Consider the following 23,596-nt stretch of genomic DNA (forward strand, 5'->3'; position numbering starts at 1 on the left):
CCCAGTTAATGCTTATTCAACAATGAAAGTGTCCTACTTCTCTGCTACCTTTGTGGAGAGGTTTTCTGAGTTGGGAAATCTGATGGGTTTCTAAGGGGAGGGGTTGAAATCTTCCCAACATAGACCAAGGCACACAAGGTCTCTGGAGAGCCAGCCCCTGCAGGTAATCCACAGCGCCTCCAGGAACACAGGTAAGTGAAAACTGACTGATCGCAAGGAAATGAACAATTACCCGGAACTCCCCAATGAGCGCATCTGTCCGGAGGGAACGGGAGTCTACCACCTAGGAGGAAAGAGCAGTTAAAATCCACATCTATGAGTCAAGTTGTGACCCAGACAGGGTTCAACCCAACAGCTCTTCTCTCCCAAATAAGAACAGCCAATAATGAGCACTTACTCTAGTCCATATTGTTCTAAATGATTCCCAAGAATAGTACTCCCAAGAATAGTACTCCCAAGAATAGTACCCTGAGTAGGCAGTCTTATTATCCCCATTGCACAGTTGAAGGACTAGAGGCACAGAGATGACAGGACTTGTACAGAATCACATAACCGCAAGGGGCAGAAATGGGTCTCGGGTTCAGATAATCCGGCCCCAAGACCCTCATTTTAACCACTAGAATATACCACCTTCCAAGTGGGAGAAGACTCAGAGAAAGAAAATATTGGCCAAAAGCAGGCCCATGGACAAACAAAATAAGATGAAAACCAAGGCGTCCACTACAACCAGAGGTGTCCCACCTGACAACCAGAGGTGTCCCAATCAGAGGTGTCCCACCTAGGGAAGGCCACAGCTGAGGTGTGTGGGCGCTCCCATGCCCAGCAGAGGCTGGCTGCGAATGGTCCACGTTTTCCGGGTGCCAGACTTTAATCCGTATCTCTCTCACACACACATACACACTCACACTCACCGACGATGCTGACAGGCATGCACACTGAGATGTGCACCTACACACACGGACAATGCCTCGCACGAACACATGTGCACACAGAGCCCGTGGAGAATGCTTGGGTTGCTGAGACTTACTGTGATAAAGATGGGCTCATCAAACAGCTCCAGGGGAGAGTCAAACACGTTGAAGAAAAGAGTCTGTTGGTCCAGGGAAAAAGGGAGACAAATCAGTGCCTATGACCCTGCAGGCCAGGCAGGGGGAAGATCAGCACCCAAAGGCCTTCAAGCCCGGGAATAGAGCCCACATAGGAAATGAGGGCTGAGCTCAACTCCATGCTGAGCTCTGGGAATCTGACAAGTTCTGGGGTGTTTGCCTCAGATGATCCCACAGAGGATATCATCTCAGGCACAGCCTTACAGGATGACAGGGACATGGAGCAGAGAGACCCTGGGCAGGAATAATAGCTGGAGTTCTTCTCCAATTCCTGAACCAAAGTTAGCACTACAGGTGAACACTCTGAATAAACTGCTCTGGACTCCCCGTTTGGAAGACCTACATAGGTTCTGGCCCTAACACTGCCCGGTGTCTCCCACCTCGTTGAAGAAAGGGCTGTTTCCCTTGTGGATCCGAGTCCTCTTGGTCTGCCCGGCAGCCGTGACCTTGACCACAGGTCTGATGTTCACCCCCGGCAGCTGGCGCCCCTCAATCACCTGGACTCTGATCTGAAGGTCAGCAAGGACCATGAGAAGGAGGAAGGGAGAAAGTGTATGAGGCCTCCCACCCTCTGCCCCGAGAGACACAAATCTCAGGGACCAGCTGGCTTCTTGGAAAGACTATTTTAAATGTTTTAGGAAGAGCATTCTAAGAACAAGCATATCTCCTACCAACGTCCCTTGCATCTATAAAATCCCATAGTTGCAGAAGAGCCGCCACGCTGCTCTGCGTAAACCACCTGGGATCCCAATGGGAGGGTGGGAGTAGCCCCACTCTCTTCATCCAGCACAAACCCCACCTGAGACCCTATTGACACTGACATTTTAAAGACTCTTGAACAGTCCTTGCTGACAATTCCCTTAGAAGTCAAGCATTGAAGTGACTCCATAAATAGTCTTTGTTCTTTTTTATTTTGTGTGTGTGTGTGTGTGTGTGTGTGTGTTGATGGGGATTGAACCCAGGGCCCCACAAATGCAAGGCAAGTACTCTTCCCCTGAGCTATTGTCCGTAGGTCCCCAGTTCCTGTTCTTTATATTGTTAGATGCAATGCTTTTTTTACATCTAATAATCTGAGACATAAATTAAGAATTTTTGCCATTGAACTGTAAGTGAATGAAGAATTCGAGAACATCTGTACTTCCAAACATTAGGTTGAGTATTTTAAAATATTGTTTTAAAATATTAAAGTAATTTTCATGAAAAAAGAATATGTGCATTGGTCCAACTTTCTAATCGACTGTTATTTATTAACTCTTCTTAAAAACAGCATGTCATGGAAGGACAGATTATCATAACAATAAGAAAATGGGTGAGTGAGGTATTTTCCAAAACCTTGGGCCTGAGCAGAGGCTTGTGCTATGGCCCCAAGACTTGAACTTCCTGTTCAGCAGCTGCCCAGGACCCAGGGAAAGCAGATTTCCACCAGGAGGCCCTCATGGTCCCAGGAGCAGCTCCCCTGAGGCTGGACAGACCAGGTGCTGCTGATGCGTTAAAGCCATCAGGGTGCGACAGCGTCCCCATCACCTGGAAGTCCTGCTGCTTGTCCGACAGCGGCTTTCTGGATGGGGGTGCACTTCTCTTTCTTTTGCTCCCCGGGTGGTAGGGGGGAGGATGGGAAGGCAGCTTCCTGGGGGTGGTGGGGCCCCCTGGGCCTGGAGTGCCGCTCTGATCCAGGAATGGTTCTGCTTCATCTCCTGTGAGCCCCTGGTCCTCTGTGTCCTCCTCCCCTCCTGTGTCTGGGAGGACAGGGCCCCAATGAGCTCTGGGTCCTCTGGCCCTGCCCCTGGGACCCAGCCCAGCAGAGGGAGGACCCAGAGAGCACCGCTGCCTGCCTGTGCCCTCCCTCTCCCATCATAAGCCAGGGTGGATGGGTAGGAAGAAGAGAGGCTGCCATCAGCCAAATCCTGAGGCTATCAGTTCAGTTAGTCGACAGGAGGAAGAAAGAATGGCCCTGGCCCTCCCCCAGCTCTGCAGAGGAGCCGTCCAGCCGCCTCGTCCCACTCCAGTGGGCTGGCAGCAGTGTCCGGTGAGTCGGTTACAGGTGGTAGGGTCTGGGATGGGGACAGCTCTGGCTGGCATCTCACCCGTGGGGACCAGCCACTTCTTTCCAGAATATCTTGTGTCCATGGTGCTGTCACTGAGCAGGGACCAAGTCTCGGCCCGGCTCTGTCCCCCACCTGGCACATGAGCAGGGCACAGCCCCAGAGGAGGGGCAGGAGGGAGCCGAGTGAGGGAAGATCACCTACTGCACCCCCAACCCCCACCCTGCTTGTCCCCCCCACCCAGCTCAGGGCAAAGCTCAGTGTCCCTCCTTACCACCTCTGCAGGCAGGACTGACACCCCAACTGGCCCAAACCTAATTCTATCTCACTCACCTCAGGGGGGTCCCAGAGTCTTTGGGGCCCTCCTCCTCCCCCTCCTCTACCATTCAGAACACCCTTCTTCCTCCTCCTGAGCCTCTTCCAGCTCCAGTCCAGCTTGGACTTCTCAAGTAACCCAGTCCAGAGTGGTTTCCCATCTCAGCTCAGACAATGCCAGGCCCAGGAAGATGGCCCTCTCTGCCTCCTTCTCCACAGAGCCCTCCACAGGACTTGGCTTCCCAGCCAGGCTTAAGACCCAGCCAAAGCAGAAACTGCTCCAGTTTCCATGCTGTGCTGCCTCTACCCCTCTTCAAAACAGGTGAAACTCCAGCCTCTTCACCACTGGCAAATGCACACGGCCCATCTGTGTAGCTTCTGCCCTACGCCAGCAGACTGACCACACAGAGGCCCTGCCCACTCCCACACCCGACCCCCACTGACAAGCCAGGCCCTCTGGCCTGGATCATCCCCCGACAAGCCCCCCAGAGGCAAGAGAACTGAGGCAGGCCCAGGACTTAGCTAATTCAGCCTGCTCATTCCACAAATGATAATCTGTAGGCCCAGAGAGGGAGAGCGACCAGCTCAAAGTCAGTGTCAAAGGCAAGACTGGAACTCATGTCCCCTAATGGTATCCCAGGATTCTTTCAAAGAAAAACTAGCTCTTGGGTCACATGGCATCACATCACTAAAGGCCAATTGGGGCCAGGAGAGGGAAGCACTAGATTCTGGGGAGCAGGTGGGGCCTTAGGTATAACCTGGACAGACCTCACTCACATACACCTCAGAGCTGTACAGCAGAGGGCCCACCATGCACAGCCCCTGCCCTGGGCAGCTGGAGCTGGGAGGGTGTCTTCACACCACCCTCCTTCCCCGTCTCTCTGTGTGGCAGAAGCAGCTCTCAGGACTCCCCACCACCCAAACCCTCTCCTCTCCACGCCAGGGCAGCCCCAATCTGGGGAAGGCAGTGAAGGCTGGGAGGTATCTCTGCAGCCCCCCACCACCCCAGGCTTGGGTACCCCTGCTGGCCTTCTTGCCAGGGGCCCTGTCACACAAAGGATGGGCTCCTCACCAGCCACCGTGTCCAGGTCAGGCAGTGTCGGGGACGGTTCCAAGGGAACAGGGGGTGGGAACAGGGGCACAGCTCCAGGGAGCGGCGTGTAGGACACCTGCAGGACCAGCGAGGCCTGGAAGAGACGGGGATGGGGCAGCAGGTTAGTACGCTGGCCTCAGACCACTGCCCTCCTACATCCTTCCTGATTCCCGCATCCTTCCCCAGGGAACAGGGTGCTGACAAGGATCTAATCTGCAGGGAGTGTGAAAAAGCCACCCCCAGGGACCCCTGAGCATAGTCAGGTAGTTATGGGCACAGAATCTGGGGTCAGTTTCTAACCATTCGGGAGCCAGATGAACTTGGGCAAGACATGTAACCTCCCTGTGCCTCAGTTGCCTTATCTGTAAGGAGGGGTAGTAATAGCAACAGCAGCTTCTTCATGAGGGTGAATGAGGATTAAGTTGGAATCAGGGATCCAACTTCTCTTGCAGGATTTTTCAAGACTTAGGAAAAACTCCCCTTAACCATTCTGCTCAGCCAAGGACCTGCCCTCCTTCTCCATAGACAGTTCAGCTCTGCTCTGCTCTGCTCAGCGGGAAGCCAGAATTGAGAGGGTCTTGGGCTGCCACTCATCTTACTGACTCCCGCCCTCCTAGAAGCACCCCTGCCCCCACCACATTCTCTGTTGAGAGGAGAGTAACGAGTGGCACCATCCACATCAACAAGGGATGATCATCACCAGACAAACCCCACAGAGGCAAGAGAAAGAGGGCCCACCTCAACCCCACCCTGAGTCCCACACTGTTCAAAGGAGTCCCTGAGCCCTTTGGCAGGCACAATCCCAACAGACACTCCAGCCTCACGCCTCCCAGGCCAGCAGGGGCCTGGCTGAGCCTCTCCCATGCCACAGCCCAGTCTCCTGGGGCAGCCATCTGTTTTAATCCAAGTTATAAATACTCTGCTTAAGAAAGTGTGGAAACTAGAGCACTCACCTAGCATATGTGAGGTACTGGGTTTGAGCTTCAGCACCACATAAAAAAATAAATAAATAAAGGTATGGTGTCCATCTAAGACTAGAAAAAAATTTTTTAAAAAACAATAATAGGAATGGGGTTGTGGCTCAGTGGTAGAGTGCTTGCCTAGCATGTGCAAGGCCCTGGGTTCGATCCTCAGCACCACATAAAAATAAATAAATAAAATCCAAAAACAACCCACAATAATATATTCAACCAACAGACAACAATGAATATTCATGGTGTATGCTTGTAATCCCATCAGCTCAGAAGGCTAAGGCAGCAGGAGGATCTCAGGTTCAAAGCCAGCCTCAGCAACTTAGCAAGGCCCTATCTTGAAATAAAATATAAAAAGAGCTGGGGATGTGGCTCACTTGGTTAAGCACCTCTGGGTTCAAATCCCCAGTACAAAAACAAACAAACAAACAAACAAACTTGGAAAGTATAGAAACCTTAAAGAAGAAAAATAGGCCAGGTATGGTGGCTCACACCTATAATTACAGCTCAGGAGCCTGAGGCAGAAGGATTACAAATTCAAGGCCAGCACCAGCAACTTAGCAAGACCCTGTGTCAAAATAAAAATTAATAAAGGGCTGGGAAAGCAGCTCAATGGTAAAGTGCCCCTTGGGAAGAAGGAGTTGGGGCAAGGAGGAGGAAGAAGAGGAAAGAGAAGAAGGAGAAGAAGAAGAAAACTAATGCATAAGAAAGAAATTGTCCATAATTCTTCCACTCTCACAATTTGACATCTTTCTCTCCAGTCGTTTCGAGCAAATAATGTACAGCTCTGCTATATTAAAAAAAAAAAAAAAATGCTTTTCTTCTGCTTAGCGTTAAACAGTAAGTAATTTCATGGGTTTTAGCAAAGTTTTTATAAGTGTTTAATGATGCATGATCTCCCTTCAAGTGGCTCTAGCATAGGACACTGGACATCTTTTCTGATAATATTAGGAACACCCAGAGATTCCTGAGGCAACCCTGCCCTGAGCTGAAGATCTTGGCTGAAGGCCTTTGATGTAAGAGGTCTCATGCTTATGTCCTTCAGACTGGAGCCTGGGGAAGGGCAGCCAGGCAAATTTAGTGCAGGACCGTAGGAAGCAGGGTTCAGAAGACAGAAGGAAGACACCCTAAACAACTGAGACCCTTTAAATCCCACCATCCCACACAGGACCATAACCTGCCCTGCAGATTCGTGAACCACCACCAGGTGTCGCCACCTGAGCGGACAGCACCTGCGCCGTCAGCTTCAGCAACTCCTGAGGAAAAGAACCACCTTGGGGGGGGGGGGGGCGGATCGAGGGGAGGGGTCGAGGCACTTCATTTGCAGGTGGAGCTGGAAAATAGCCTGTTAAATGAAGTAAGCCAATCCCAAAAAGCCAAAGGCCAAATGTTTTCTCTGATTAATGGATGCTGATCCAAAATCCCCGCCCCCCCACACAAGGAAAGACTGGAGGAACTTTGGATTAGGCAGAGGGGAGTGGGGGAGGGGAGGGGGCATGGGGTGAGAAAGATGGTGGAATGAGAAGGACATTATTACCCTATGTATGTGTATGATTGCACGAATGGTGTGACTCTGGCGTGTATAACCAGAGAAATGAAAAGTTGTGCTCCATTTGTGTACAGTGAGTGGCAATACATTCTGCTGTCATGTATATCTAAATAGAACAAAATTTTTAAAAAGAGGAGGAGGAGGAGGAGGAGGAGGAGGAGCAGGAGGAGGAGCACGAGGATGACGACAACTAGCAAGGGACAGGGCAGAGACACCAGGGGGCCTTGCATCTGTATTTCTAAAACCCTTCTTGGGGTTTCCCCCACTTTATCAAAAGGCTAGTTGGGCTGGAATTGTAGCTCAGTGAGAGAGCACTTGTCTAGCAAATGTGAGGTACTGGGTTCAATTCTCAGCACAGCACATAAATAATAAATAAAAATAAAGGTCCCTCAACAACCAAAAATATATATTTTAAAAAAGGTTAATAGGGATCTTTGGAAAAGTAATTAATTCTGGGGCTAAGGCAGAGGAGGTACAAGATGAGCCTGGATCATCATTTCAGCCAGAAAGCAAGGAAATGCTCAGTGAATAATAGAAACATCTCAAAAGGACACAGAAGACAGGGGCTCCCTGATTATCCGGCCAAATCTGAGACAATTTAAAACATGAAAATCAATAATGATAGTAACAATTTAAACCATTGAATAAAACAGAAACACATGGATTCATATTGAAATAAGTAAATAATCAAAGAGGAAAACAGCTTTTCCTTACAGTAGAATGCCAACTGATTAATAAAAAGGATTAATTTAGAACATCACCACTTAGGAACCATCAAAACAATAATATATGGGCTGCAGTTATAGCTCAGGGGTAGAGCGCTCACCTAGCATATATGAGGCTCTGAGTTCGATCCTCAGCACCACATAAAAATAAATAAATAAAGGTATTGTGTCCATCTACAGCTAAAAAAAAAATTAAGAAAAAACAATAATATATTCAACCAGAAGACAACAATGGATATTCATGTCAAAACTGGGAGATCAGGCTGGGGACACAGCTCAGTGGTAGGGCAAGTGTTGGGCATGCATGAGGTTCCAGGTTTGACTCCACAACACCACAAAAAGTAAAGCAAACGAAAGCAAACTTGCAGGGAAAGGTTGGTGAGGAACAGGATACTTATGACCAGACAAAATACTTCCCCATAAAATCCTTACTCATTAGAAGGTGGGGTGGGTGAATGGGAAACCCAGCAGATACCAGTTTATACAAACGATCAAGGGGAATGATGCACTAAGAAATCAAATCAAAAATCATTTCACCTGATAGACAACAATGAGAGCAACACAGCATCACTCATGCCACATTCACGCCAAGACGCATAACCTAAATCTAATCACAAGGAAACATCCAACAAACCCAAAGCGAGGGACATTCTATAACATAAGTGACCTGCATTTCCAAGTATTTCAATACTACAAGATGATAAAAGTAAAAAAAAAAAAAAAATACTGAGGAATTATCTCAGACAGAAAGACCCTAAAGAAACAACTACTTCTGGGTGCTGTGGTGTCTATAATCCCATCAAACTGGGAGGCCAAGGCAGGAGGATTGCAAGTTCAAGGCCAGCCTCAGAAACTTAGCCAAGCTCTAAGCAACTTAGGGAGAACTCTCAAATTAAGAATTAAAAGGGCTGGGGATGTGGCTTAGTGGTTTAGCACCCCTGGGTTCAATCCCTGGTACAAAAAAGAAAAGAAAAAGAAAAAGAACAACTAAACCCAACACATGACTCTGAATTGGATCTGTTGGCTAGAAGTGATCCTGTCAAAAAAGACCGATGAACCTCCCATGGAGGTCTGTGGATTAGGTGAACTGCTGTGTCAATGTCATTTGCTCATTTTGAAGGCTGTGCTATGGTTAGGCGGGACAGAGTCCTGAATCAGAGAAATTACACACTGAAGTTCACTGATGCTGGGCCAAGATGTTGGCAGATTAGTCTCAAACAATTAGAGCATAACACTCTTTATAATATTCTTGGTTACTCTTCTCTAAATCTTAAATTAACTCAAAATAAGTGTTAAAAAAAATCTGTGAATCCTTTCCTTCCATGACTGCAAGAAGCTCACTCAGCAGACAGAGCCCCCTGCCCCACTCAGGCTGGCTCCCTTCTGCAGAAATAGTTTAAGTCAGAACCAGATGCATTATTTGCAGGCCCCAGTGCAAAACAAAAAGCTGAGGTCTCTCATTCAAAAATTATTAGAATCTTAACATGGTAATGGTAGACAACTAAAGCAAATCCAGGGTCCTTCTGAACATGGGACTCTGTGTGACTACCTACCAGGCCAGTCCTGGGTACAGTGTTTGCTTAGGTCAGTGTGTGTCCATATCAGAAAGACAGGGAATGGGGACCCTGCCTGTCATGTCTGGCCCAACTCAGTTAATTCACATACTCATTCCCTTTGCAAATACACATTGAGAGCACCTGCGGGGGACCAGACCCTGTTGAAGATCCTGGGGATATTCCTGTGAACAAGGTCTCCACCTCATGGATCTGATATCTCAGCAAAGGAGGAAGACAATATTTAATAATAAACATAAATTATAGCATCTGTTAGAAAGGTCAAGAAGGGTCAGGGGAGTAGAGGAGTCTCAGGTTGCAGGGTTAAATCAAGTGGTCTGAGTGACCCCCAGTGAGAGAAGTTAGACAAAAACTTGAAAAGGCCACATCTTGGCTGCCCTTGGGATCCTGACCCTGGAGCCGAATCCTCTGGAAGAGCACCCCTCCCACTGCAGCTCCAATAGCCCAAGTCCCAGGCAGGAAGCACCAGCCCAGGGCTCCTTATGACTTGCCTGGGGCTGCACTGTGACTTCGGTGCTATCATAGGTATGGGCTCACCCTGCTTATCTACCGGCTCCATACCACCTGGGGCCTCTGATACACCAGCTCTGCAGAGATGGCACAGCAGGAGGGTTACGGCTCCACCCTGGCCTGGTATCAGCACCTCAGCACAGGGCGCTCAGGGGCAGCCCTCAGCAAGAAGCAGGAAAGGGTGATAGCTCTAGAATCTGAAGGCAGTCCAGGCAGCCCCTCGTGGGGTTTCTTGAGCATCAGGTACTTCCACACTAGTAGCCCTACACTGAGCATCTAAAGAACTGGCAACATCCAGGTGGTTCCAGGCATTGGAAGGAGACCTCCAGCCAAGAGCCAGGCCCATCTCTTATATGGCCCATCCAGGAGCCACAGGAACATTCCAGGCAGCCTCAGAAGGTCTAGAAACCAGGATCTAGAACAGATGCCCCAGCACGGGGTGGACTCCAGGGAAATTAGTTTTCATGCTAGGAGCAGAGATAACTAATACTGGAGGCCTCTGGCTCCACTGAGGATCTCAAGGGAAAGGGAGCATGTCTGTAGCCCCACCCAGCATTGGGACCCTTCCTTCTCCAGAGAGCCAGTGCTGAGGTCTTCTTTCTGTGGGATGTGAGCTCTGTGCTGTCCCAGACCTCATGACCTTGGCCTAGAGCCCTGGGTGGGATGCTCTTCACAGCCCTCCACATCAATGTACCCACCTGATAACCCAGTTTCTCAGGTCCCTGGCTGGAGGTTATCCTACCTCAAGGCCATTATCAATTATGTGTCCACCAAAATACACTGTTATGGAGTGGGGTAACCCCAGTCATTTGGGGGGTCCACAGCCAACAATATCAGCAGAACTTTAGAGGCTCCTGAATGGTCCCCAGGCTAAAAGGGCTCAGGAAGCCCAATACAGAGGCAGGGAGCCACCTTGTAGGCTCCTCCTGGGTCCCTGGCCCCCCTATAGATTCTGCGGCCAGGCTCAGGCTGCAGGTTATCTGACTGCTCAGCCTGCGGCTTGCTGCCTTCTCCTGGGCCACAGCTCTCCACCCCGAGCTCTTTCAAGACCAGACCCACCCCACCCCCACAACGCACAATCAGGACAGCACAGGAAAGGCCTAGTGTATGCCCAGGACTCCTTCACCTTTCCCTGGGGAAGCCTCCAGAGGCTGGTGGAGGGTAGGGCGGGCTTGCGCTGACAGTGTTGGTTGGCAGAATCTTCAGACCACTTGAAAGAAGCTCAGGGTTTCACTGCAGCATTGTCTGTCCTCATTTTGTGCCTGATCCCAGCATGCAGTGCCCTGGCTCCCCCGAACCACCCCATGTGCTCTTGTCATCCAGGGGGTTTCCCTTTCTGATCTGACTCTGGCTTTTAAGGCTGGGACAATGTCAACATAGTTCTCATCATGTGTCCACACGCTCGTCAGTGAGCTGCTTTGAAAATGCACACACAGGCCATTTCTTACACTGCTATTGGCCACAAGTTTCCTCAGGACAGGGGCAGTGTTGTCCTCATCAGTCTGGAAGCTGTCTGGATAGCTGTGGACTCTCCAGTGCACACAGTCCAAATGCCATATCTGAAGGGCTGGGGGAGGACACTGAGCCATAGGTACAGGGAGACCACAGCCCAGCCTGAGGCAGGACCTCCCCACCTCTCCTCATGCCTCCTCCTCCTCTCAGTCTTTCTAGGGTTTTCTAGCAAATCCGCAAGGCCTCTCTTCACTCCCATCATTCCTTTAGCAGGTTCCTTTGGTCCTTAGAGGCAAATGAACTACAAGCAAATTGAGGTACCCAGCACGCTCTGCTCAGGGGGTCCAGCCCAGAAATCCAGCCTCAAGAGAGGCTGGTGGAACCTTCAGCGTCTCATGGCTCTGTCCCCTCCAAGCAATGTTCATGGTTCACAGTTCACGATGACTCCCACTGCAGCTCCAACAGCCCAAGTCCCAGGCAGGAAGCACCACCCCAGGGCTCCTTATGACTTGCCTGGGGCTGCACTGTGACTTCGGTGTTATCATAGGTAGCAGAGTCTGGTTCTGGGCCCTGCCACAGTGAGAGCTGCACCCTGGGCAGCAGGCAGGAGGCCCACCTCTCCCCAGCTGGGGGCTCACTGAGCAGGGTCCAGCCCTCCTCCCCGTTCCCCAGCTCCTGGCTCTTCTATGCCCTTCTTGGAGACATGGTTGATGAAGGATTGTCTGCAGACAGGCAGGGTCCCAGGACAGGCGAGAGAAGGCAGCCGTCTCCTAGTCTGAGCATCAAGCCCACAGAGTGTGGGAACAGGAGTTAAGAAGTGAGGTGGATGGTGGCCCACCTGGCTCAGTCCCATAAAAGGGACCAGGTTTGGAAGGTTCTGTCTCAGGGGCTGGAGGAGACTTTGAGTTTGGAGGGAAGCGTGTACAGGAAATGCCAGCATCCCAGATGCATAAAGGGCTGGTGGAGAGAGGCTGGCATCTCAGCAAGGAAGTGAGGAATTCTGGTTGGAGGCTTTAAGGTCGCATAATGACAAAAGAATGGCCTCACCCTAGGTGTGATGGAAAAGCTCCTCGCAGATTCCCTGACCCCACCGGCCTCTCACCAGCTCCCTTGATCCCTATGCCTTCTCCAGGGCCAGCTAGGGCCCTCTTCAGGATCCCTGAAGGGACAGCTCCATCACCCCTGGAATCCTCCATGACTGGAGGCAGTGTCAGGAGACTGGAGAGATCAAGGGAAGCCTAAGAGGAGACTCGAGGACACTGCACTGAACCAGAATGTCCTGTCAACCAGCAAGGTCTGAGACAGGAAGGGATTCTTCTGGGAAGTGGCAACTCCCCACCAAGGAAGCAGCCTGGCCATCACTGTCCCAAGACCATGGGAGCAGACTGCAGCATTAAGAGAGTCACAGACCAGAAGTGCAGTGAGCCACTCGAGCCCCTCCCACTCTGGAGGCTTGGAGATTGCACCCTTGGATGTCCCATTTGGACATCCATTCTCTGGGTCCCCAGTTGTTCCCTTTCTCCAGATCTCAGCACCCAGTGTGGTTTCACATTCAGCTCAGCCCAGACTGCCCTGTCCAGCAAAGGGCTCAATCACACACACACACACACACACACACACATACACACACGCACAAACACACAGAAGCACACCCCACCCTATCTGAAAAAAAGTCAAGGCCCACCCAGAACTTTCCAGGTCTCACTGGAAGGAAGCATTTCCAGATCTATAGCTCCTCAGTGCATCCTAGAAGGTAGACTTGGAGGGAAGGTCGGGAATCCTAGTGACCAGGAAGAAAGAACCCTGCAGGGTATATTTAGCTCACTAAAAATAACAGGAGGCCAGAGATGAGGGCTGGGAATTGGCTGCTTGGAACAGGAGTGCCCTGCAAGGCTGGAGGAGGGGCAGGAAAGACAAAGGAAGAAAAGGAAGGGGGTCTGACAGGTCCTGGTGGGCAGGGGAGGGCTGTCTGTCTTCCTTCCTTGTAATCTGTGACCCGGATGACTCAGTTATTCCAAATCTGGAGCATGGGGCTGGGCAATGAGGAAGGCAGTTCTCTCAGGGAGACTCAAGGCTGACCGGGAACTTGGAACAGAAGGTGGCCCAATGGACAGAACAAGACCCAGAGGCAGGCCAAGTTGGTAGGGGTCAAAGCTGACTTGACCAGGGCCCCCTTCCCTCCCATTTCTGTGTCCCTCCTGTGTTCACCCCAAGATCTGGCTTAGTTATGGAAGCTGGACTTTGACACATCTCTGAAGTCGGAAAATCAAAGGTGACAGAGGGAGTAGGAGCCACCAGTCAAGGACTCAGACCGGAAACTGGCCAAATGCAGGGGCCATTTGGTACTTACCCCAGTGGGTTGCTGCTTGGTGTCCAGCAGGGGGGCATTGAAGCTGGCAGACAGGCTGGGAGTGGCAAGGACCTCCCGGAGTGGGACCTTGGCTTCCCCCAGGAACCTGGGAGGACAGAGAAGTCCAATGTAGAAAACTAGCCTGATGTGCCCTGGTTCTTCTCCCACCAGACCCCTCACCAGCACCACCACCACCACCACATACACAAAGGTGATCTACCTAGACCACCAGTCCCCTGGGAGCCCCTGAGCTTTCCCCCTGCATCCCCAACCAAGTCACTATCAGGCACCATCCCTGGAAGACCAGGTCCCTGGGAAAACACCTGGGCATAAGAGAGGGGTAAGAGGCACACGCCCTTCCCCAAGGTCAACCTTGACCGTTCCTGCCACACCCCGGAGGCCCAGCCAGGTCTCCACTGTCACATGTAAGGACTTTTCCCCACCACTCCTTGACAGCATACCAGGCCAGCATCCCTGGAAGGCAGGGTCACCTTCTCCATCATCACACCGGCATTGCTCCTGAGCCTCAGCAGCTCCCATCAGCCGTGTCTACACAGGCTGTCTACACCAACTACACCAGGACTCAACAGCAGCAATCATCAGTCAAAACAAAGGAACTTCCCTGTCTTCAGGCACAGGGAGAAAGGACATTGAGGCAGGGGAGACAGCCTCCCTCCCTGGGGAGACCCAAAATGGCCAAAAGCACACACACTTGAGGCCGCACATCTCACCGAGGCCGGGGGCACCTTACACAATGGGCTCCTGGGAAAGAGTGGGCCACCAGCACAGTGGCCAGCGAAGGGCCCTTTGAAGGGCCCTGAGGAGTGGTGTTCCCTGAGCTACAAAACTGCACCATGTACTACGTGCCTCTCTGCAGCAGCAGGAAAACAGTGGGTAAGTGGCTGAGTCCATTAGAACCTGCCACCTAAGGGAGGCACTGGTCCTGCTTGCTTTCTTGGGAATCCGAACCATCCTGACAGTCCCATCAGGGCACGAAGCTTCATTAATCCAGTGAACAGTCACGGCTCCCTTTCCTTCTTCTCCTCCTACTCCTCCCTCTTCTTCTCCTTCTTCCTTCCCCTTGCCCTCCTTATTCTCACCCTTCATCTTCCTCTTCCTCTTCCCCTCCTTCTTCTCTGATGGATGAACCAAACCTGGTATCCAGGACCATCCGTTTTCTGACCCCTGTAACCACTAATTTGGATATATGTTTTTATGACCCTATAAAATAAAACTGCAATCTTGACCTAATTAGCTGATTTTAAAAAAATAAAACTTGTTACAATGAAATACCACTGTACATCCACTAGAATGGCTATTATTTAGAGAGAAGGCGTTGGTCAAGATGTGGACAGCCAGGCGCAGTGGTGCACACCTGTAATCCCAGTGGCTCAGGAGGCTGAGTTCAAAGCCAGTCTCAGTAAAAGTGAGGCACTAAGCAACTCAATGAGACCCTGTCTCTAAATAAAATACAAAATAGGGCTGGGGATGTGGCTCAGTGATTGATTGAACTTCCTGAGTTCAATCCCCAGTACCCCATCCCCCCAAAAAAAAAGATGTGGATAAACTGGACCCCTTGTGCACTGCTGGTGGGGAACAGGAAGAGGTACAGCTGCTGAGGTATACAGCCTGGAGGTGCCTCAAAAGAGCTAAAACAGAGAATTACAGTATTACCCAGCAACCCCAATTCTGGATATATATACTCCAAAAAATTGAAATCACAGACTCAGTTATTTTCATATCAATGTTCATAGCAGCATTATTCACAATAGCCAAAAAGTAGAAGCAATCCAAGTTAGACAGATGGACAGATAAGTAAAATGCAATACGTACTTACAACAGAATATTATTCAATCTTAAAAAGGAAGGAAGTTCTGACATGAGCCACAACAGGGGTTAACCTGGGAGGCACTATGCCAAGTGAAATAAGCCAGACACCAAAAGATGAGTATTGTCCAATTCCACTTATTTGGGGTACCTAGAGTAGTCAAATTCATGGACACAGGAAGTAGAACGGTGTGGTCACCAGGGCTGGGAGACCAGGCAGAGAAGAATTATGATTTAATAGGTGTAGACTTTCAGTTTAGAAGATGAAAAAGTTCTAGAGATGAATCAGGTGATGACTGCACAACATTAATGCCATTGAATATATATTTAAAAAGGTTCAAATGGTAGGTTTTTAATGTATACCACATTTCACCACATTAAAAATAACAAAAAAACTAGTCACTTGTATAAACCTCTGGACAATAAAGTACATCTATTTCCATCCTTCTTGGGGTAGGCCACCTCTCAGTCACCTTGCAGTGACCTTGCTAGGAAGACAAGAAATGTGGTATATATTCAAAGTCAATTTTTCTCATATATCTTTAAAGAAAGGCTAAATGGAGGGACTTAATATTCATTGCAGAGTTCTGAAACTCCTTCATCTCCTTACAATATACATGTCTATCCCAAAGAGCCACCATGAGGTGGACACCTGTCACCAGTATGTTGACTGAAGTGTCAAGTGTCCTCAGGATCCAGACAAAGTCAAAAAGATCAGAGGGTAGGTGTAGAGGACCCCTGAGACCATGCAGCATCAGAGATCAGTCACCCTGTCCCTCCTTCCTGGGAAAACTGAAGTGACAGATCAGAATGACTTGTACAAGCAGAGATGGCACAGCCTGTCCTAGGGCTCTCCAGATTCCCTGGGCAATCTCCACAGCCCTGAGACTTCCAGCATTGGGGACAGGAAGGCCAGGCCAGGAAGCAGGAGTGGAGGGGACAGACAGCAGTCCTAGTCAACTAGAGACCTGTACATGGGGCTGGAGCTCCAATTTGGGAGTCGAAACCAGAGGGCCAACGCAAATCCAGGTCTCCTGTCTCCCTTTGTCGGCAGCCTTGACCTCTCAGCCCAGGCCCAGGAGAATTCCCGGAAGTGGGGTGGGAACAATGGGAGGAAATGCAGAAGGAAGCCTTGGCCCCACCCCTGCCAGCCCAGCACCTCCAAGCTGCCTCAGATTGACTGTTATTTCCTCCCTGATACCTCTTTTTGGGTCATGAAATGCACCCTCCAAGATCCACCACCACCACCATAAGCCCTGGGGTCAGTCCTTACAAGGTGCCAGTTGGCTTCCAGAGCCCCGGCAACCCTAGGAGGAAGGACTGGACAGTGCCTATCCCAAAGCCCAAGAGGCAGGCTGTGGGGACCTAGTTCAGGAGAGTCAGGGAGATGCAGAGTCTCCCACCAGTGGGCCTGGTGCAAGCGTTGCTCAGAAGGAGGCAATGGGGGTGCAGTCAGGGACCCTCTGAGGGAGGCCAGAGGGCCTTGATCAGAGGACACCTTGAAGGCCTCTCCTCATCCATTCATCCATTTCCTATAGTGGAGACTAAAGCTCCCTGGGTCTTTACTCAGGGAGCTCCAGGCCCCGAGGGATCAGACCCCACCGCCCCATCTTGAGTTGCCTTCTGCATGTCTGGGATGCTACACACTCAGTTGGCACCAACCAGTGGTGTGGCAGGTGTCAAACAGTATTCAATAGGAGCCAACCAGGCAAGGAGGGGCCTAGGGCCCCTGTGCAGGAGACCCTGGCTGTAGGAGCCAACTCTGGTGGGTGGCAAGGAAAGCCTTGGGCCCTGACCCTGCCTCTTGCAGCCTACTGGTAGAAAAATGCCACAGGCCCTCAGAGCCTCCCTGGACCTGGTCATGATCTCTCTTGGTTTTGCTATGTTCCAAAGCCACTGGAATGTGGAAACAGGAGGAGCATAGGGACTCAAAAAAAAAAAAAAAAATCTGCTGCCACCCAAGGAAACAGAATCAGGAATTGGCATGGAGGAGTAAAGCAGGTTAGTATTGACAGGGCACACATTTTTCCCCCATGAAAAAGAACTAGTTCCATTATTCAGTAGAGCCTCTGCCCTAGCAGAGCAGAGAGAAGAGGGATTGGGTGGTAGCCTCCAAATCCAAAACTGAAGCACTGTGTGGAAGGCGGGAATTAAGCTGGTCAGTTAAATTCATTTTGATAAAACATAAAAAAAAATTAAAAATTATTTAACATATTGGACCTGGCAGGACATGGCGGTACATGCCTGTAATCCCAATGACTCAGAAGGCTGAGGCAAGAGGATCACAAATTCTAGGCTAACCTCAGCAACTTAGCAAGACCCTGTCTCAAAATTAAAATAAATTTAAAAAGGAATAAGGATATACACAGTAACAAGGCACCCCTGGGCTCAATCCCTAGTACAAAAAAGAAAAAATGGGCCTTATTATTTCCTTGTGTGTAAGAACAAACACAGGGTAACCCAAATGTCCACCATGCAAAGCAGGTAAAGTAGGAATACAAAGGAATGCTATACACCTATAAAAATAATGAAGTTCATCATGAACTTTTATAGAAAGTCTTCAAGACACATTGTTAAGTGAAAAGAACAAAGCACAAAAGAATGTCTATAATATCTTACCTATTGCATAAAATGAGGAAAGTAAGAATCTATATTGAGGATTAAGCAATAAGAACTCTAGAATGATACATAAGAAACAAGTGGAAATGTAAATTAGTACAGCCACTATGGAAAACAGAATGGAGTTTCATCAAGAAACTAGAAAGAGATCTATCATACGATCCCACTATCCCATTTCTAGGAATATATCCAAAGGAATGATATCAGCATATCAAAGAGACAACTTCAGGCCAAGGGTTGTGGCTGCACCTGTGCATTTAAGGTGTACAAGCCTGCCAATTCTCTGTTGGAGAGATCAGGAGTGCATGGACATTTTTAAAAGCTTTTTAAAAGCTCATTGGGTGTACTTTTTAGCTGTACATGGAGCGGCTGTTGGTAGATCTAGTAGTCTAGACTTTGCAGGGTTAGCATTTGTTGGAATTTTCAAGGGAGTTTGAAGGCTGGGCCAGAAGAGAGAGAGGCAGAAGAGAAAGGTCCTACATGGAGAACAGAGATGGCATCATGGCTGGTGGCTGAAACTCTGGGAGAAGCCAGTAGGTCACACAGAGGCAAATCTGAGGCCAAATGGCTGAGGACCCCTAAAAGAGCAGACAGTCCACTGAAAATGGTCTGAATGCCTGCAAGGGGTGACAGGCCCCCCACCCCAGTCACCCAGTGCTTTCTTCATGCCATGGGGCTGTGAACTGGAGAATGAAGGGGTGCAGCAAACCAGGCTGGGCAACGCAGAGATGCTAAGAACTGTTAGGAGCAGGAAGGAGGGAGGAGCGGATGCAGCTAGAATGACAGAGAAGTGGGCTGGAGACAAGCTTCTCCCAAACACTCCAAAGGAAGGTGACTCAGAAATGCTGGTAAAATGTGTAGTTATAGGGACACCCTAAGGGCTGATCCTTATGAATATGACACAAACCCCATATTCTCAAACTGTACCTTTCAATCTACAGCAACACCTTGAAAATGCTCTCCATCAACTACCTTTCTAAATTAGATCAGAATTTATATTCAGAGATTAAGTATAAGAGCTCTTGGCCATGTGCAGCGGCACACACCTATAATCCCAGCACCTCGGAGGCTGAGGCAGGAGGATGGTGAGTTTAAAGCCAGCCTCAGCAAAAGTGAGGCACTAAGCAACTCAGAGAGACCCTGTCTCTAAATAAAATACAAAATAGGGCTAAGGATGTGGCTCAGTGGTCGAGTGCCCCTGAGTTCAATCCGCCATACCCACCCACCCCCGCCAAAAAAAAAAAAAGAATATAAGAGGCCTCAAGTCATCCTGCCTGGGTTGGAGGCCCAGTTCAACTGCTTTGCAGCTGTGTGGCTGGGCACAAGTTCCATAACCTTCCTGAGACTGATCCTCATTTGGCAAATGCATAGTGAGCACCTACCACAGTCTGGGCACTGAGTACTGCTCCACCTCCACCACAATCTTGGAGCTTTAGGGGAATAGCACACAGTTCAGAGGATTCTGGTGAAATTTCAGCAGAGGAACCTAACATCCCACACGTGTGCCAGAGCATAGACAGAGCTTGGTGAATGCTGGGTCCATTTCTCCCCACCCTGCTCATCCTTTTTCTGTCCTTCCCCGAACATTCTCGCCCTACCAAATGATGCTGAAGGTCACCTTAGATCATGAGCTGTTGTGTTTAAGAGGTTAGATTTCTTTCATTCCAGAGAGCAATAGAAATAAAAGCCTCAACATTTTCTGGGAGAAAGACTGAGGCTCCGCAGAAGGAAAGACTTCCTAACACAATAATTCAGCCCTGGAATGGCTTCTTTCTCCCTCCAGCACTGTCCTTCATGAACGCAGGAAATGAGACACCTCGCCTGATAGCTTGGGGGTCTTTCAACCTGGAAAATTGGCCTTGAGCCAGGGGTGAGCTTGAGGGTAGGTGGCCAGAACACAGCAGGGACACAGGATAGGGATATGGTGCAATTGCTGTGACCATGTGAGGCTTGGCGGGAGCAGCTCACTCAGCCCAGACTGGCACATGTGGAAGTGGGGCTGGAGATGAGAGAGCAGCTCACGACCATCATGGTAGAGACTAGATCAGGCAAGAATCACGCCTAGGTGCCGAATCCAGGGAGCCATCTTGATTAGGAGCAGGACATTTGCATCATCTTAAAACATCTCTTAAGAGTTCAAGGGGAAGAAAGAGCAATAAAGAGACAATTGAAAAATCAGACAACACCTGGCCAGGTGATGGAAATGAACATCCCCAGGGAGGAGCATCAGGTACCTCCATGATGAGATGGGCACCTCACTTGGGCAGCATTCTGGTCAGGAAATACTAACCTACTCCAGTCATGAGAAAGTATCTGACAAGTCCCAAATGCGGAGCATTCTATTTTTAAAAAGAGTAAGGGTACTATGTAATTCAAAAGTGCAAATTATCAGAAAAGACAAAGACAATCGAAATGTTCCAGATTAAAGAAAGCCATGGAAATATGGCTGCATTCAATACAGGACCCTAGACTGGACCCTGTTCTGGCAAGAGTGCTGGAGGGAGATCACTATATAAACAATATTTATACAATTGACAGAATTGGAATACAAATAGTAGACTAGATAAATCAAGTTTATAGACGTTAAATTCACTGAAGTTAATAACTACACTACGGTTGGGTTAAAAAAAAAACTTACTCTTAAGAAATATATGTGGAAGTATTTAGGTGTAAAAAGGCCAAGATGATATAATTTACCCTCAAGTGGGAAAGAGAAAAAGAGAAGAGGAGGGGAGAAGAAAAGAGAAGAAACTATAATCAAACAAATGTTAATAAAATGTTAATGAAGCAGATGTGATAGTGCACACCTGTAATCCCAGCAGCTCAGGAGGCTGAGGTAGGAGGATCACAAGTCCAAAACCAACCTCGGTAACACAGAGAAGCTTTAAGCAACCTAGTGAGATCCTGCCTCAAAATAAAAAAATAAAAAATGGCTAGGGATGTGGCTCTAAAGCACTCCTGGGTTCAATCCCCAGCATCAAAAAAAAAAAATTTTTTTAATGTCAATGATACGTATATCTGAGTAAAGGTAGCTGAATATTCTCTGTATTATTTTTGCAACTTTTTTAAAAGTTTGAATTTTTTTAATGTTCCAAAAGGGTCATAATGTATCTATTTTGCATTCTAGATCTTTTACCTTAAGAAAAGGGCATGTTGATTTAATCTCTATTTACAGCTCAGCTCCTCCCTGACTCAGCTGCATCTTCCCCTCATCACTCAGACTAGACAAGAAAAGTCAAGAGAGCCCCAGTCCCGGGAGGTCCCTCCCTCTCCCTCCCTCTCCCTTTCTCCCTCTCTCTCCCGGGAGGCTGCAGTACACCCAGGAGGAAATATGTGTGAGCTGAGCCCCTCAGCTGAATGTGCCTGGCAGGAAGGGGCAGGAAATGAGAGACAGCAGGACATTCCACAGCCCCTGAGTCTGCCTGGCCTCTGCCAGCCTTCCTTCCAGTATCCAATTCTCCAGGGGCTACCCCAGGGTAACTCTAAATAGTTTTCTACTTCAATCCAAAGAAAGACAAAAGAAAAATTATTCTGAAACTCAGGGATGTCCTGGATAGAATCCAGATCAAAATATAATGATAAAAATCCTTGAAAATAAGGATATGGCCAACATTTTCGAACCTCCTGAGAACAATGGGATAGTAAACTGTAAACATTCCCACTTCAATCAACTGCCTCAGGATTTCAGAAAGGGGAGCCAGAAAATTGGCTTGCTAAAACCAGAGACTGAACTCATGCCTATTTTTGCCAACTTAGCAATAGCAAACAGCAGCTCTGCCTTTTTAAATATCTGTGAGCATGCACACGCTCGCGCGCGCGCGCGCACACACACACACACTCACACATATCTGGTGGGTATCAATCTCACATGAGGATGCACTATCACAAAGCAATTGATGAGCACAGAAAAAAATCATTTAAAAAAATCATACATAAAATAGAGCAAGTGTTGATATCCCTAATAACACCCCAAATGTATTCATTATATGTTCATTTATAAGAAAAAAGCAAAGCAATTCAAACCAGAAGGGTAGGCAACAGACAAAAGAAATGTAAATGGGCAATAAGTTTATGAAAAGATGCTCAACTTTGCAAGTCAAAGAAACTACAAGATACCTTCTTTGGGTTTTTTGCTATCACACTAGTAAAAATAAAGACTGGCAGGTATTTTTTTTTTCACTATTGGTGACATTTTTAAAAACTAATTTGACAGAATCTACAAAAAAAAAAAGATATGTCTATACCATTTTATCCGGTGATCTCCCTTCTACGGGACCTATTTGAGAGAAAGAAATAGAATAAGAACATAAAAACATTTGGATGATTATTCCGTGGATAATCATTGGAGAGCAAAAAATATTTGAAGGGAAACCAAATGCCAATCGGTAAGAGTGCAGGAGGATAAAGTCTGGTGCACCCAGACTGGAATATCACATAACCATTTAGAAATGAGGTTGACACACTGTCAAGTAACATACTGACCTGGGACAGGGTCAATGGTGAGTGACAAAAAGCAATGGTGACACTTCTATATGTAAATGTACATGCATTGTATAAAGAGATGCTTGCATATGCTTAGGAAAAGTCGAGAAAGATAGGCACCAAGCTGTTAATAGTGAACAGCTCTGGAGAGAAGGGAAGAAACAGATGGGTGAAAGGTAGGAGAATTTACACATCTTCCACTAGAACCTTTTAAGAATGGAGCTTGCTTATAATTTTTTTTTTTACTTTGGTGATATTTTTCAAGTTTTTTGAAATTAAAGAATATTTGCACATATGTGTGTGTGACACAGTATTGAACACTCAGGTACTGACTGCCACGTGTCCACGTGGGACATACAGATAAATGTTCACACACTTGTGTGGTCTACGTATGTGCATCTACATGGATTCAGCTACTACCAATAACCCCCATAACCCGAATGCCTTCCATGACCCAAGCCCTAGTAGGCATGTGGCACATGCACATTATCTCACTGAAATGTTACAACAACCTTGCAATATAGGTACCTCTGTCCTGATGAGGAAGCAGACATTCTGAGGAGTCCAGGTCAAGACAAAGCCAAGATGGGACAGACTGCTGAGCAAAGCCCCTGACCCTCAGTCTTATGCCACTACCCAGGCTCTGGACAGCCTGGAGGATCTAGATCACCTGCTCCTCCCAGAACCTCAAAATCACATCAGCACTCCAGGTGTGGGTGACAGGCACCAATTGGCCATCCCTGCACATTCCTACCCTAGAGAACTAAGAGTCATGTCCAGCTCCTTCCCAGAAATCCCCACATCAATGCCCCAGCCTAGAAAGAGTTATCTGTCCTTGAGCAGTCACCCACCACGGGAAGGAAGTAACCCAGACTTTGGGGATGGCACCAGAAGATCTCAGAAAGGACTATCTCCCAAATTAACAAGTGAATTCCAACTCCAACAGAGAACATGGGAATGTGGCAATTGAGCCACTTCTTC

The 23,596-nt window shown here is 48.6% G+C and overlaps 1 protein-coding gene across 23 annotated transcripts in view; it reads right to left on the reverse strand.

The window, feature by feature from the left end:
- DYSF (dysferlin) overlaps positions 1 to 23,596 on the reverse strand; it is a 210,604-nt gene that overhangs the window by 147,701 nt on the left and 39,307 nt on the right. For 12 of the 23 annotated variants that reach the window (XR_014018501.1, XM_081264293.1, XM_081264302.1 and 9 more), the window contains exons 4-10: positions 13,688 to 13,793; positions 4,536 to 4,650; positions 3,191 to 3,283; positions 2,631 to 2,842; positions 1,487 to 1,615; positions 1,028 to 1,090; positions 233 to 283 (exon numbers count right to left, since the gene is read on the reverse strand). Coding sequence is in view for 22 of the 23 variants with exons in the window: in XM_081264293.1 (XP_081120419.1) it covers positions 233 to 283; positions 1,028 to 1,090; positions 1,487 to 1,615; positions 2,631 to 2,842; positions 3,191 to 3,283; positions 4,536 to 4,650; positions 13,688 to 13,793 (769 nt within the window). In the remaining variant the exon portion in view is untranslated. The remainder of the gene's footprint in view (positions 1 to 232; positions 284 to 1,027; positions 1,091 to 1,486; positions 1,616 to 2,630; positions 2,843 to 3,190; positions 3,284 to 4,535; positions 4,651 to 13,687; positions 13,794 to 23,596) is intronic. The other 11 variants (XM_081264291.1, XM_081264287.1, XM_081264296.1 and 8 more) reach the window with 3 other exon arrangements.

Source organism: Spermophilus citellus (assembly GCF_964194105.1).
Source record: "Spermophilus citellus genome assembly, chromosome: 13".
Classification (NCBI taxonomy): Eukaryota; Metazoa; Chordata; class Mammalia; order Rodentia; family Sciuridae; genus Spermophilus; species Spermophilus citellus.